Source organism: Leucopleurus acutus, assembly GCF_964270905.1.
Source record: "Leucopleurus acutus genome assembly, chromosome: X".
NCBI classification, from domain to species: Eukaryota; Metazoa; Chordata; class Mammalia; order Artiodactyla; family Delphinidae; genus Leucopleurus; species Leucopleurus acutus.
The window spans coordinates 116,887,679-116,902,677 of NC_139148.1; the positions used below are offsets into that span (position 1 = coordinate 116,887,679).

Here is a 14,999-nt window from a genome sequence, read left to right on the forward strand (position 1 = left end):
TCTCTGTAATAATTGCACCAACTTATACTCCCACTTGCAAAGTGTGAAAGTGCCTGTTTCAGAACATCTTCAAATCGACACAGCATGCTATCAGATTTTAGGATCTTGATTTGATAAGTATAAGTTAATCTCAATGTAGTTAAAATTTTTTATGGAGGTACTGACATCACAAAATTCAGCCATGTAATGTGTACAATTCAGTGTTTTTTAGTCTATTTGCTAGATTTTGCAACCATCACCACAAATTCTAAGACATTTTAATTACTCCTAAAAGAAACCCCATACATGTTAGCAGTCAGTCTCCATTCTCTCCTCCCCCCAACCCCTGGAAACCTCCAATCTACTTTCTTTCTTCTTTTAATTTTATTTTATTGTAGTAACTACACTTTATGTAGATATACCTTCTTGACATTTTTTTTTACATCTTTATTGGAGTATAATTGCTTTACAATGGTGTGTTAGTTTCTGCTTTATAACAAAGGGAATCAGTTATACATATACATATGTTCCCATATCTCTTCCCTCTTGCGTCTCCCTCCCTCCCACCCTCCCTATCCCACCCCTCTAGGTGGTCACAAAGCACCGAGCTGATCTCCCTGTGCTATGCGGCTGCTTCCCACTAGCTATCTACCTTACGTTTGGCAGTGTATATATGTCCATGCCTCTCTCTCGCTTTGTCACAGCTTACCCTTCCTGCTCCCCATATCCTCAAGTCCGTTCTTTAGTAGGTCTGTGTCTTTATTCCCGTCTTACCCCTAGGTTCTTCATGACATTTTTTTTCTTAAATTCCATATACATGTGTTAGCATATGGTATTTGTCTTTCTCTTTCTGACTTACTTCACTCTGTATGATAGACTCTAGGTCTATCCACCTCATTACAAATAGCTCAATTTCATTTCTTTTTATTGCTGAGTAATATTCCATTGTATATATGTGCCACATCTTCTTTATCCATTCATCTGTCGATGGACACTTACGTTGTTTCCATCTCTGGGCTATTGTAAATAGAGCTGCAATGAACATTTTGGTACATGACTCTTTTTGAATTATGGTTTTCTCAGGGTATATGCCCAGTAGTGGGATTGCTGGGTCATATGGTAGTTCTATTTGTAGTTTTTTAAGGAACCTCCATACTGTTCTCCATAGTGGCTGTACCAATTCACATTCCCACCAGCAGTGCAAGAGTGTTCTCTTTTCTCCACACCCTCTCCAGCATTTATTGTTTGTAGATTTTTTGATGATGGCCATTCTGACTGGTGTGAGATGATATCTCATTGTAGTTTTGATTTGCATTTCTCTAATGATTAATGATGTTGAGCATTCTTTCATGTGTTTGTTGGCAGGCTGTATATCTTCTTTGGAGAAATGTCTATTTAGGTCTTCTGCCCATTTTTGGATTGGGTTGTTTGTTTTTTTCTTATTAAGCTGCATGAGCTGCTTATAAATTTTGGAGATTAATCCTTTGTCAGTTGCTTCATTTGCAAATATTTTCTCCCATTCTGAGGGTTATCTTTTGGTCTTGTTTATGGTTTCCTTTGCTGTGCAAAAGCTTTGAAGTTTTATTAGGTCCCATTTGTTTATTTTTGTTTTTATTTCCATTTCTCTAGGAGGTGGGTCAAAAAGGATCTTGCTGTGATTTATGTCATAGAGTGTCCTGCCTATGTTTTCCTCTGAGAGTTTGATAGTTTCTGGCCTTACATTTAGGTCTTTAATCCATTTTGAGCTTATTTTTGTGTATGGTGTTAGGGAGTGATCTAATCTCATACTTTTACATGTACCTGTCCAGTTTTCCCAGCACCACTTATTGAAGAGGCTGTCCTTTCTCCACTGTACATTCCTGCCTCCTTTATCAAAGGTAAGGTGACCATATGTGCATGGGTTTATCTCTGGGCTTTCTATCCGGTTCCATTGATCTATATTTCTGTTTTTGTGCCAGTACCATACTGTCTTGATTACTGTAGCTTTGTAGTATAGTCTGAAGTCAGGGAGCCTGATTCCTCCAGCTCCGTTTTTCATTCTCAAGATTGCTTTGGCTATTCAGGGTCTTTTGTGTTTCCATACAAATTGTGAAATTTTTTGTTCTAGTTCTGTGAAAAATGCCAGTGGTAGTTTGATAGGGATTGCATTGAATCTGTAGATTGCTTTGGGTAGTAGAGTCATTTTCACAATGTTGATTCTTCCAATCCAAGAACATGGTATATCTCTCCATCTATTTGTATCATCTTTAATTTCTTTCATCAGTGTCTTACAATTTTCTGCATACAGGTCTTTTGTCTCCTTAGGTAGGTTTATTCCTAGATATTTTATTCTTTTTGTTGCAATGGTAAATGGGAGTGTTTTCTTGATTTCACTTTCAGATTTTTCATCATTAGTGTATAGGAATGCCAGAGATTTCTGTGCATTAATTTTGTATCCTGCTACTTTACCAAATTCATCGGTATTTGTTTTTCTCTTTCTGACTTACTTCACTCTGTATGACAGACTTGGCAGGTGGATTCTTAACCACTGCGCCAACAGGGAAGCCCCTGCATGACGTTGTTGATCGCTATTAATTGTTGTTATTTACACTTAATAGCTCATCTACTTCTCACAAGAAACCAAGACTCAAAGAGTGCTGTGATCTGAATGTTTGTGTCCCCTCAAAATTCTTGTGTTGAAATCCTAACCCCCAAGGTGATGGTATTAGCAAGTGGGTCGTTTGGGCAGTGATTAGGTCATGAGGCTGGGGCTCTCATGAATGGGAATTATGTCCTTATAAAAGAGGCCCCAGAGAGCACCCTCACCCTTTCCACCATGTGAGGACACAGCAAGAAGGTGCCATCTATCAACCAGAAAGCAAGCCTTCACTAGAACCCAACCATGTAGGCATCTTGATCTTGGACTTTCAGCCTCCAGAACTTTGAGAAATAAATTTCTGTTGTCTATAAGCCACTTAATCTGGACTTTGTTATAGCAGCCCTAACAGACTAAGACAAAGAAGTTAAGTAGTTTTGCCCAAGGTCACACAGCTAGGAAGTGGCATAGCTAGGAATCAAACCCAGGATGTCTGACTCCAAAGTTCAAGTATTTAAGAGGTTCATACGTTAATACCTGGGTGTGTTTGCATTTTCTAAGGATGCTATCCAAAGAAATGAATTTCTAATGGTCAAATTTTCACAGAGTTATTTTGGGGGGGGTTGTACTGAGCCAGCTTAAACATACCACATACCAACTCAAATATAACACATTATCTCTAGCTATGTCTGTATGATGCTCAGTTCTCCTGGAATTCCGTAACTGCTCCCCCTCTATCTAAATTCTATTTGTTCCTGTGGGCTTAGCTCAAATTCCACCCAGGAAGTTTGCCTGGAGTTCATGAGTCCCTGCTCTTGTCCTCACCCCCCTGCTTGTATTCTTGTCTTACACCTCTGCCTAGCTTCTAGATTGGTATTCCCAAGGAGGTTGTGGCATATATCATGGCTCAGGCATGTTTTATTTTCATGGCACCTAGCACAAGGCTAGGTACCCAACAGGTTTTCAGTAGCTATATATTTATTAGACCTTTTTTTTTTAAATGGAAATAATAGGTTGGACCCAGGACAGGCCAGTTAATGAACAAATAATTTTAATAAAAATTAAGAATGTGGTTCATAGCACTCAGGCCATTTTGGTGAGCTTGTAATTTCTCTGTATCATCTCAGATGCCATTATTTTAGTCTTAGTTTCTCTCCTTTCTTCAGAGAGCTGTGCTTGTTTTGTAGAATAAAAGATAAACCTGTTTTGCATAGATTTCACACCTAATAAGTCATTTTTATTCACTAACACCTTCCACTGAAAGAGATTAAAGATCTTTGCCAAAATTAGCCTTCAGACGTCATAGTGCTAGATGAAGGAGGATTAGAAGTAGCCTACCATCAATTTCAGAACCGGAAGGGTCCTTATAATTAATCGTGTCCCATCTCCTCATTTTACCAATGAGGATATTGAGACCCAGAGAGGGGAAGGGCCCTGCTGGAGGTGACACAATTTATTCATTTATTCACCCAGTTATCTGCTGGAGGTGACACAGTTTATTCATTTATTCACCCAGTTATTTATTCAGTTAGGAAATATTTATTAAATTCCTACTATGTGTCTTGTGTGGTGCTGGATGGTGGGGGGAGGTTCTCACATGGAAGGGGGTGACCTGAGGCTGGGACCTGGGCCACTGTTTTGGGGGAGTAAGCACTTACAAGAGATGCCACCGTTAAACTACATCCCATCCCCCACCCAAGTTCTGAGTCTCACAGCCCTGCTTTCACACTGCTTCTTCTAACATCTTTTAATCAAAATCTTAACTGTCATTACAACATACTACCTTAAGGATCGTTGATAAGACACCACTCCTGGAAAACACGTGCCTCCCCTTCCACCCCTCCACTCGCGGGCAGTCCTCGGGGAGAGGGACAAAGCACGAGGCAAGTACAATACAGCACAGGGGCTCTGGAAGCACGGGGATGCCATCTACCCCTGTGTGGGAGCTCAGGAAAGGCCAGCTGTAGGAGAGGCATCAGCTGAGACCCGAGGTTGAGTACCAGCTAGAAGATGAAAAAGGGTGAGGAAAGGAGGGAGGAGTGTCTCCGGCAGAGGACACGGCTTCTGTAAAGGTTCAGAAGTGAAATAGGTACAACTGGAGCCTAGAGCCAGAAGGTGGAAGAGCGAGCAATGGTGTACTTCCTTTCCCTGAACAGCCGCCATTTTTAAGTCAAGGAAATGAAGCCAGAGAGCAGGTTAATTCAGTCCTGGGTCGCAGTGTGTTTCTCCAACTTTGGCCTTTTCACTCCAGAAAACTACATCTCTTAGACTAAGTTGGGAGGGTTGTCGTGTGCCACAAATAAGACCCTCTGCAGACAAATAAATATTTTAAAAAAACATTGGCTACTTAACAGATGTGATTCCAAGACTTAATGAAAATTGTCCCATTCCAGGTAGCAGAGGTGTATTGTAATTGGGGCCTTCTAGAAATAATGCCTTAGCCTAAAGGGATAAGTAATATAGTGGGTTTCTAGAACAATGGCAGATTGGCAGGGGAGTCACTGGGGGGGCAGGTGGATCTTTTGGTTGTCCCATCACTCTAAATGATATTTAATTCCGTTTATTTTTGAGGGAGGCAAACCACTTCATTCAAAATAATGGAACATTTTTATCCTTTGATTTTCCATGAAGAGCATTAAAATATGTATTAATTATCACCAAAGGATTAAAACCATAGTCGTATGGCATAACATAAAGAATATATTAATAAACGATCAAATTTAGCCGTGGTATAAGAATGAACTACTATTCCATTCTTTGATGTTAATGTATGTCCAGTGTGGAGTCTTGATAGCTTCCTTCATTGCCAATCTAAAAGACCATATGGTACAGCACATTTTTCATAGACCTTAATTCTAGAAGGGAAGAAGGAAGAGTGGGAGAGGGAACTTAAACAGAAATAGATACGAAATGAAGCATGTTTAATGGGTAAGATCTCTTCATTCTGGCTGGGGCCACAGCTCTCCAAGCATCCCCCATAACCAATTTCTCATTGCCCTCCATCTCCTTGGAGATTGCAAGAGTGTTTCAGGAATGTTCACTAGGCCTAATGATAGGCGGCTCAATCTTGTATCCATAAGGCTTGACCTAAGCTGTGAGCCTCAAATTCCACAGTTCCACAAGAAACACCCACCTCACATCAGACCTGCATTGACCATCTACAGTCCCCTCCTGGACTTTGCACCAGGAGGACGTGGCAAATTCTTATGTTACCAAATGCTTTAAAGGACACATACCAGTTCACCATGCAGCAGTAACATACTATTTTCTCACTTGTAAACCCCAAGATTCTTGGGGTTCGTTTTAAAACCAACTCACAAACGGTCCGTGTGTGTGTGTGTGTGTGTGTGTGTGTCTAGTGTTTGAGAAAACATTGAGAAGAAAACACCTGTGTGTAGCTGTCATTGTATGGTAACGATCACAAGGAAAGGTGTTTGCCTCTGATTTTTCTTTTTTCTAGAATTACGATCAAGTTCACTGTGCCTTTTGGGACCTTGAGAATAACAGTAAGTATTTTTCTTAGCAAGCTTTGGCCTTGGTTCTCAATGAGACTTCGCCCCTGACCATGTTGCTATCTGGCAGTTACCTGGGAGCGAGTTGTACTGAAGTTACTGTCTTATCAGACCCTACAGGGGACTCTGAATGACCAAGATACAAACATGAGTTTCATATCTAATTAGGGCATGGGAGTTTTTGTAAAACTTTCTTTTTGAGAAGAGACTTATTTTGGAGATCAGGGGAAAAAATCACATAACTCAGCAAGCTGGAAGAAACAAAGTTGCAAGACCCAGTACAGAGCAGTCCTGAGCTGTTTGAAGAAAGTTAAGGGATGAAGATCTGGCTCTCTTTATCTGTCTTTCCCATTAGATTTGCCACATTTTTCCTTCTTCTCTTCTACATTGACTGTGTGACCTTGGGTGGTCCATTTACTCTCTAGGGGCTTCAATCTTTTTATCTTTTCACGAAGGGGATAAGACTTTCTAGTTGGTCTCGAAGGGTCCTTCCTGCTTGGCTGGGTATGAGTCTTTGGGGGACCATAAGAGAAGGGGTCGTGGAAATAATGCCATTTGCAGCAACATGGATGGACCTAGAGGTTGTCACACTGAGTGAAGTAAGTGAGAGAGAGAAAGACAAATACCATATGATATCGCTTATATGTGGACCCTAAAAAAAAATGGTACAAATGAACTTATTTACAAAACAGAAATAGAGTCACGGATGTGAAAAATTTGATTTTTTACATGGTTACCCGGAGGGAAAGGGGGGAGGAATAAATTGGGAGACTGGGATTGACATATACACACCACTATATATAAAATAGATAACAAGGACCTACTGTATAGCAAAGGGAACTCTACTCAATATTTTGTAATAACCTATATGGGAAAAGAATCTTAAAAAAGTGGTTATATGTATATGTATAACTGATTCACTTTGCTGTACAGCAGAAACTAACACAATGTTGTAAATCAACTACACTCCAATAAAAATTTTAAAAAAAGAGAAGGGGTCGTGGAAGGGGATTGCTGAATGGGTTCCTCTTAAGCTTGTCATTGCCATTGGAATCTCCAGGGATATAGCCAAATCTCAGAGAATTCCCACACGGAAGCAATTGCCCCTGGAATGTCAGGAGTGGCTCTGGGACCAGGCCTTCCACCTGTGGAAGCTCTGCCTGGGACTTTTCCTTTTTTTAGTATCCTCGGAGTTCTGGGGGAAAAAGGGGGAAATTCTCTTCCCATTCGACTCCCTGGCATGTGGAATACTACTGCTTTCCTATAACAGAGATAGCGCTGTCCTGTTCTGGTCCCCTCCAAGTCGCCCAGGATAAGATTTCCGTAAAATGGTAGGCTTTGTTCCCCACAGCCTCAATAAGTTGATCTGTGTGTTCATAATGCCTCTTGCTGGGCTCCTCCCAGGTCATCTTTGGCCCCTGCCCCTCTGTCCATGGATCCAGAACTTCTGGGATCTATTATCATTATCCTGGATGGACAAATTTTGACCACACTTAGATGCCTGCCCTAGGATAACCCCTCTGGTCTAGTACCACTCTGGAGGTTTTACTCTAAACCTGGTCTAGTACGCAAGCTCTACAGGTTCTTGAGGTATGTGGGTTAGTTCTAGAACCCTGAATATGCTTAGGAGTGAGGAACTAGGCAGGTGGCAAATAGACCAGAGGCTTTAATTGGCCCTGAGGAGTTCCAGACCATCATCTGGCTTAAATGCAAAGCACTTGAGACCATTTGAATTCTGGGTTGAGCTGGCTGTTTCAGATGTTTATTCCAGTCCCACCAAGGAGGCCCACGTGTCAGCCTATAGTCCATAGCTCACGCCCTTCAAAAAGTTCTAGATCTACCTGTTTCCCCTTTGTGCTCCTTGAAAAAACAGTCCTTACTCTGTCATTCCAGCATGGTGGTAGAACTGTTGTTCATCATTGAAGTCTGTCCTAATCTGTAGAAGAATGGGAAAAGTGAGAACCAAAGAAGTTATGCCATTTACGAAGTTCCCCACAAGTCACTTTTGCCTATTAGACTTAATTTAATTTCAGTGTTCAATTATACGGCTATCCTGCTGCCTTAACAAACGATACTAATTATAGCACACTTTGGAAAGGTACATATAATGAAAAGTTAAACATTTCTGAGAAAAGCAAAATTGCTTTGAAATTCCCTTCTGTCGCTTGCAGATGGGCAAGGTGGACGTCAGGCTGTAAAGTAAAGGAAACAAACCTAAATTACACAATCTGTCAGTGTGACCACCTCACCCATTTTGGAGTCTTAATGGTGAGTTGTCTCTCAATCACTCCTTGATAGAATTTTGACAACTTTTTATTAGATTACAGACCAGAAATATATGTGTGAACTAAGTTGTGGAAAAGTTCCACGCAAGTGGAAAAACAGCCCCCTACCTTGTTCATTCAAAGTAGAGAAAATTGAAACAAATATTTATTTTTCTCCTTATAAAATTAATGCCTGCTTGTCAAAATTCAAACATTACAGAAAAGGTCCCTATAATCCCCCTCCCAAGAGATCACCACCTTTAACACCTTTATGTATATTCTTTCAGGTTCTTTTCCTGTGTGTATATTAATATATGTTTTTGTTTTATAAAAATAGGGTCGAATTATTCATACTGTGTAAAAACACTTGCTTTTCACCTAACAATATATACTGGACAGCTTTCAGGCAAATACATATCCATCTACTTAATTTTTTAAAAATACATGTATAGTATTCTACTGTGTGGATTTAACACAATGAATTTAACCAATCCCCTATGGGTAGGCATTTGAGTTGTTACTGTTTTTCTCCGTTATGAACAATGCTGTAATACACATTTTTATTTGTCTTCTAATATTGGTGTAAGCATTTCTGTAGAATAAATCGATGGAAGTAGAATTGCTTCCAATTAAAATATTAAATTGTAATAGATATTGTCTAATTGCACTGTAGGGAAGTGCATATTTTTTTAGTGCTTGTGGTACTTAACCAAACAAGAGTTATCTGATCAATTCGCATATCCAGGCTTAGAGCCTCGGAGTCATTGTTAACTTTTCTATCTCCTTCGTTTCCTATGGTCCTCCCTAACATCAGGACTTGATGCGTTTTCCTTCAGAATGGCTCTCAATTGTGTTTCCTTCTTCTCTACCCACCCTTGAGTACTTTGTTAGTTCTCCTAAATTACTTTATTGTACATAGTATATACTAGTATCTGAATGTGTTGTGTATGAGTTGTTTCTTCTACTAATGGTAAACTCCTTGAGGACTGAGAGTCTGTTTTATATTTTTCTTTCTTTTTACCATATCTATTCAACAAATAAGAGGTGCTCCACTGATAATTATTGAACTTTAAGAATTTTGTTTACTCCCCTGCAAATTGGTTAGAACATTATGGCATGAGTCAAAAGACCAGGGCCCACAGTCCAGCTCTGTCACTAACTATCTATGTGATCTTGGTCAGGTTATTTCACTTGTTTGGACCTTACATTTGTCTTCTGAAATGTGAAAGATTGGAATAGACCAGGGTTTCTTAACCTCAGCACTATTGCTCTTCTGGGACAAATAATTCTTTGTTGTGGGTGCCGTTTTGTGCATTCTAGGATGTTTAGCAGCATTCCTGGCCTCTACCCACTAGATGCCAGTAGCACCCTCTCTAGTTGTGACAACCAAAAATGTCTCCAGACGTTGCTACATGTCCCTGGGCAGGGGCAAAATTGTGTCCAGTTGAGAACTACCAGAGTAGACCAGCACTTCTTAACCTTTTATGAGTCACGAAGCTCCATTACCATCTGATGAAAGCTATGGACTGTCTTCCCAGTACGATGCATACCATTCAAATAATTTTGCATACCATTTCAGGTCTTTTTTTTTTTTTTTTTTTTGCGGTACGCGGGCCTCTCACTGCTGTGGCCCCTCCCGGTGCGGAGCACAGGCTCCGGACGCGCAGGCTCAGCGGCCATGGCTCACGGGCGCACCCGCTCCGCTGCATGTGGGATCTTCCCGGACCGGGGCACGAACCCGTGTCCCCTGCATCGGCAGGCAGACTCTCAAGCACTGCGCCACCAGGGAAGCCCCCCATTTCAGGTCTTTTATGGTCCTCAGGTTAAGAAATGACTGGTTTATATGATCTCTAAGGTCCATTTTGTCACTTAATTTTATGAAAATTATTTAAGGTCTAGGGGAAAGGAACATTTTTTTGATGCTCTGTACAGTGTTTTGGGACGCTCAGTACAGATAATAATTCACTTTGTATCCCAAATTAACATCTATTAGTTTGGTTATATTTGAAGTGTGGAACATGTTAATGACAATAAAACCAATGACTAAATGTTCTTCCAGTACTGTTGATGACTCTCCATGCCCTGTACACAGTAAGTTGCACTAGGCATACTCAACCAACAATATACAGTGTTATCATATATCCATGTACATACTCTGGTTTTGTAAGAGCTTTAACAGAGATGCTGTACATCCTGGGAACCTCCTGTTAGTGAGCACTGGAAGTGTTTTACCATAAACTTGCCCTGGCAAATGTATAAAATACAACACATTGCATTCCCTAGGATTTATCCAGGTCTGCAGTGGATGCAGTGAATGAACGGATATTAGTGCTTATAACATACATCGGATGTGGAATCTCCTCCATTTTCCTGGGAGTTGCAATAGTGACATACATAGCTTTTCAGTAAGCTGGTAGAGTCTCACTCTAAATTTAATTTGGTTTGATGGATGCTATTGGCATTGTAACCTTGTTAATTTCATGTTAGTTTCACAAAAAGTTTCTTATCACAATAGGGAGAAGCCAGATCCATTAGATTATGAAGTGGGCAGGTTAAAAGCAAAACAAAACAACCAAGGCTTCTCTGAAAAAGAAAAAAGATTGTAATTAAATTTTAAGAAAGCAAGAGCTGGGATAGGGAGGGTGGGAGGGAGATGCAAGAGGGAGGAGATATGGGGATATATGTATATGTATAGCTGATTTACTTTGTTATAAAGCAGAAACTAACACACCATTGTAAAACAATTATACTCCAATAAAGATGTTTAAAAAAATCTAATGAATCAGAATTACTCAAATAAATAAATAAGTAAATAAATAAAAAAGCAAGAGGGTTGAGATAGGAGAAGGTTTCTCTAACAGGATACAAAAACACTAACCATAAAAGAAAAAGTTGACAAATCAGACTTCATTAAAATTAAGAACTTCTTTTCATCAAAAGATACCATGAAAATAGTGAAAAGGCAAACCACAGATTGGGAGAAGATATTCACAATGCATATATCTGACGAAGGATTTGTATGCAGAATATATAAAAACTACAGAGCAAAAGGCAAAAGAAAGACAATACAGTTAAAAATGGGCAAAAGAGGGCTTCCCTGGTGGCGCAGTGGTTGAGAGTCCGCCTGCCGATGCAGGGGACACGGGTTCGTGCCCCGGTCCTGGAAGATCCCACATGCCGTGGAGTGGCTGGGCCCATGGGCCATGGCTGCTGAACCTGCGCGTCCGGAGCTTGTACTCTGCAACGGGAGAGGCCACAACAATGAGAGGCCTGTGTACCACAAAAAAAAAAAAAAATGGGCAAAAGACTTGAACAAGCACCTCACAAAAGAAGATATCCATGTCTAGTCCTAACCTCTACCCAAATGGCTCACAAGCGTACGACAAGGTTCTCAAAATCATTACTCATCAGAAAAATGCTAATCAAAACCACAATTATACTTTTATGCCCCCACCAGAATGGTTAAAATTAAAAATACTGAAAATAGCAAGGATCGACAAGGATATGGAAAACTACAAATGGCACAGACACTTTGGAAAATTCTTTGGCAGTACTTACTAAAGATAAATATCCATCAGCTGTTGACCCAGAAATTTCACTGTTAGAGAGAGATGATTGTATATGTCCATGGAAAGATATATACAAGAATATTCACAGCAGCTTCACTTATAGCGGCCCCAAATTGGAAACAACCCCAATGTACATTAACAGTTGACTAGTTGAATAACTTGTAGTATATTCATAAAATAGAATGCTTCACAGCAGTAAAAATGAATAAACTACCATTGGCCTTTGAGCAACATGGGTTTGTTGTTCAAACAAACTGTGAGAGTTCGCTTATATACAGATTTTTTCAATAGTGAATACTATGGGGACTGCATGATTCTGGGCTGGTTGAATCCGAGGATACAGAACCGTGGATAAGGAGGAGGGACAACTACAAGTTATAAGCAGATTTTCAACTGCTCGGAGGGTCAGTGCCCCTAACTCCCAAGGTTCAACTATACTTCTACATAATATAATGTAATATCTAAATCTCATAGACAGAGAGTTGAGCAAAGGAAGCAAGAAAAAGAAGAGAACGTGCTGTATGGTTCCATTTATTTGAAGTTTCAAGTACAGGCAAAACTAAACCTATGCGGATAGAAGTTAAACTATTGGTTACCTCTAGTGGAGGGTATTTAATGGGAGAAGGAATGAAGGAGCCTTCTGAGACGCTGAAAATACTCTACCTCTTGATCTGTGTGGGGGTTCCACGGGTGTATTCATTTGTAAAGATTCAGTGAGTTGCATTCTTAGGACTTGTGTACTTACCCCAATTTAAAAAAACCCACGTACACACAAAATGAAAATTGCAAAATTTAAATCAATAGACATATAATAGAAATGAAAAAGAATCAAAGGGAAAGATTTTTTTTAATTTGGAAAATACAGGATCAGTTTTCACAAGTACAATTGTGATCACTTTGTGAAACTTAAGGTCATATTTCCATGATGCTAAATGTCTGGATCTTTGGAAATACCCAAGTAGCTACTTGAAATGGTTTCCATAAGTCATCGCGCTATTTGGCCATATGTAGATCCAGCCTTGAGTCTGCTGAAGGAGTGGTGGGAGAACTGTAGTATCCAGGAAACTCTTTCCTTCCTTCTCTTCAAAAGAGAAAAAGAAACAGAAAAAAGGGAACTGCTTAGCTGAGAGAGGCTATTATAATTCCTGTCAGTGAAGGTCACCATGTTTAGAATACTTTGACTCTACCTGGAAAGAGAGTGGGGGACTCGAAAATTCAGTACATATAAGATAATATGGATAATTTAATTTTAATAGGCAGTTCTTTTATTCTTTCACTTATTATGAAGATAAAACATGGCGATGCTTAATCAAAAACAGAGACCCTACCTAACATTGTGCCTTTTCCTTTAGCAAACTTCGAAAAGATCATCCTTCCAAAATCCTGATCAACCTGTGCACAGCACTACTGATGCTAAACCTGGTATTTCTGGTCAATTCCTGGTCATCATCATTCCAGAAATCGGGCCTTTGTATCACAGCCTCTGTGGCACTTCATTACTTCCTGCTCGTTTCTTTGACTTGGATGGGTCTGGAGGCAGTCCACATGGATTTTGCTCTAGTCAAAGTCTTCAACATATACATTCCCAATTATATCCTTAAATTTTGTCTTTTTGGTTGGGGTAAGTATATCTGCCATGGTCCTTGATGTCTTTGTTTAGAGCCTGTGTCTGTCTAATTCTAGCTCCATTAGACAAATTATTTGGGACCAAATGCTGTTACTATCATAGGTAAGGAGTTAAGGATTGCTTCACTGGTGTTTGGGTGGACATTTCTTTTTCTGTCTGTATTGCTCTGTAAATTCAACTTTTAACCTCTATGGTGAGGAATCGGTCCACACATATTTACTGAGCACCTGCTTGTGTGCTGTGCTAAATGCTGGATCTACAGTAGTGAACCTGTCAGCTTTTATCCTTCCCTTTACTCAAGTTACAATCCCAGCAAATACACACAGATACAACAGCCAACACTGAGGTAGCGCTCTACGTGCCTGACGCGGTTTGAAGTGTCTCGTTTAGTGTAAGTGTCTCATACTCATTTAATCTTCACGATACCTCTCTGGGAAAGGTTTCATCATTGTTCCCATTTAAGAGATGAGAATGCTGAGGCACAAAGAGATTAGGTAATTTGCCAGAGTTTACACAGCTAGTAAGTGGCAGAACTGGGATTTGAACCAGGGGGTCTGTCTCCATAGTTTGGACTTTGACCTCTAGGATCCAGTCATATTGTTTAAGGGCCAGGGAAAAGACTTGCAAGATGTGGGAGGGTGCTGGCTCAGACATGCCCCCATTCACACCACGCCTCATGACTGTCGCCGTTCTGCTGCCCTATAGAAGAAACCAGGTAGGAACTCAGCATGAACAGTTCCTAATTTAAATGTCATTTCATTGGTTGGTTTTCCTGCATTTCTAACTGACATGGACAACTCAGCCCTTCCCCACCCCTTGCCTATTCAAACCGGCTTTGAGGTTCAGAAAATGTGTTGGATCCATAAGGGATGTGTATTAAGTGAGATGCGTAGGATACCTCGGAAGATAGATTTTATCTTCCACTGCCTTGGTGAAGACAGTAGCTTTGCAATTAGCTACTCATCCTTTTAATGAGTTCATAACGTAGTACATGCTTTCTTTGGATACACGGTTAGTGCTATTAGCCATGGTAATGTGGGGAGCAGAGACGGGCAATTGCTAAACAAAGCATGATCTAAGAAGTGGTTTGAGTATAGTTTGGAACCCGTCAGAAATACAAAGCCAAAAGCAGTCAGAACACTCCCTTTTGTGCCTGGCAACCCTCACCTCGAGTCAACTGGAAGATTGAAAAATGTTGTGGAAGAGGCTTCATGAATAACCTAGAAGGCGGATAACCCACATCTGGCTAACTGTGCAGGGGCTGGGAATAGCACTCGTTCCCCCGGCATCACTCATTCTCGGCTTCCTCGTCCGACCCTCCTTCCTTCACCTGCTCCTTCGTGTTGGTATTCCCCAGGGCTGGCTTCTCATCTCCTTGATCTGCACATTCCACACACACTGTCTGGGGTGCAGGGGGGAGGCAGGCAAGGCTAAGGCTTGGTAATTGGAGGCAGGAAAAACTTGAGGAGTGTC

General features: G+C 40.5%; 1 protein-coding gene across 1 annotated transcript in view; it reads left to right on the plus strand.

The window, feature by feature from the left end:
- ADGRG4 (adhesion G protein-coupled receptor G4) overlaps window positions 1-14,999 on the plus strand; it is a gene marked incomplete at both ends in the record, with an annotated part of 71,604 nt that overhangs the window by 45,369 nt on the left and 11,236 nt on the right. Inside the window, 4 exon segments of the mRNA XM_082864413.1 lie at window positions 7,632-7,656; window positions 8,238-8,334; window positions 10,614-10,735; window positions 13,252-13,520. Of these exon segments, the coding sequence (XP_082720539.1) occupies window positions 7,632-7,656; window positions 8,238-8,334; window positions 10,614-10,735; window positions 13,252-13,520 (513 nt within the window).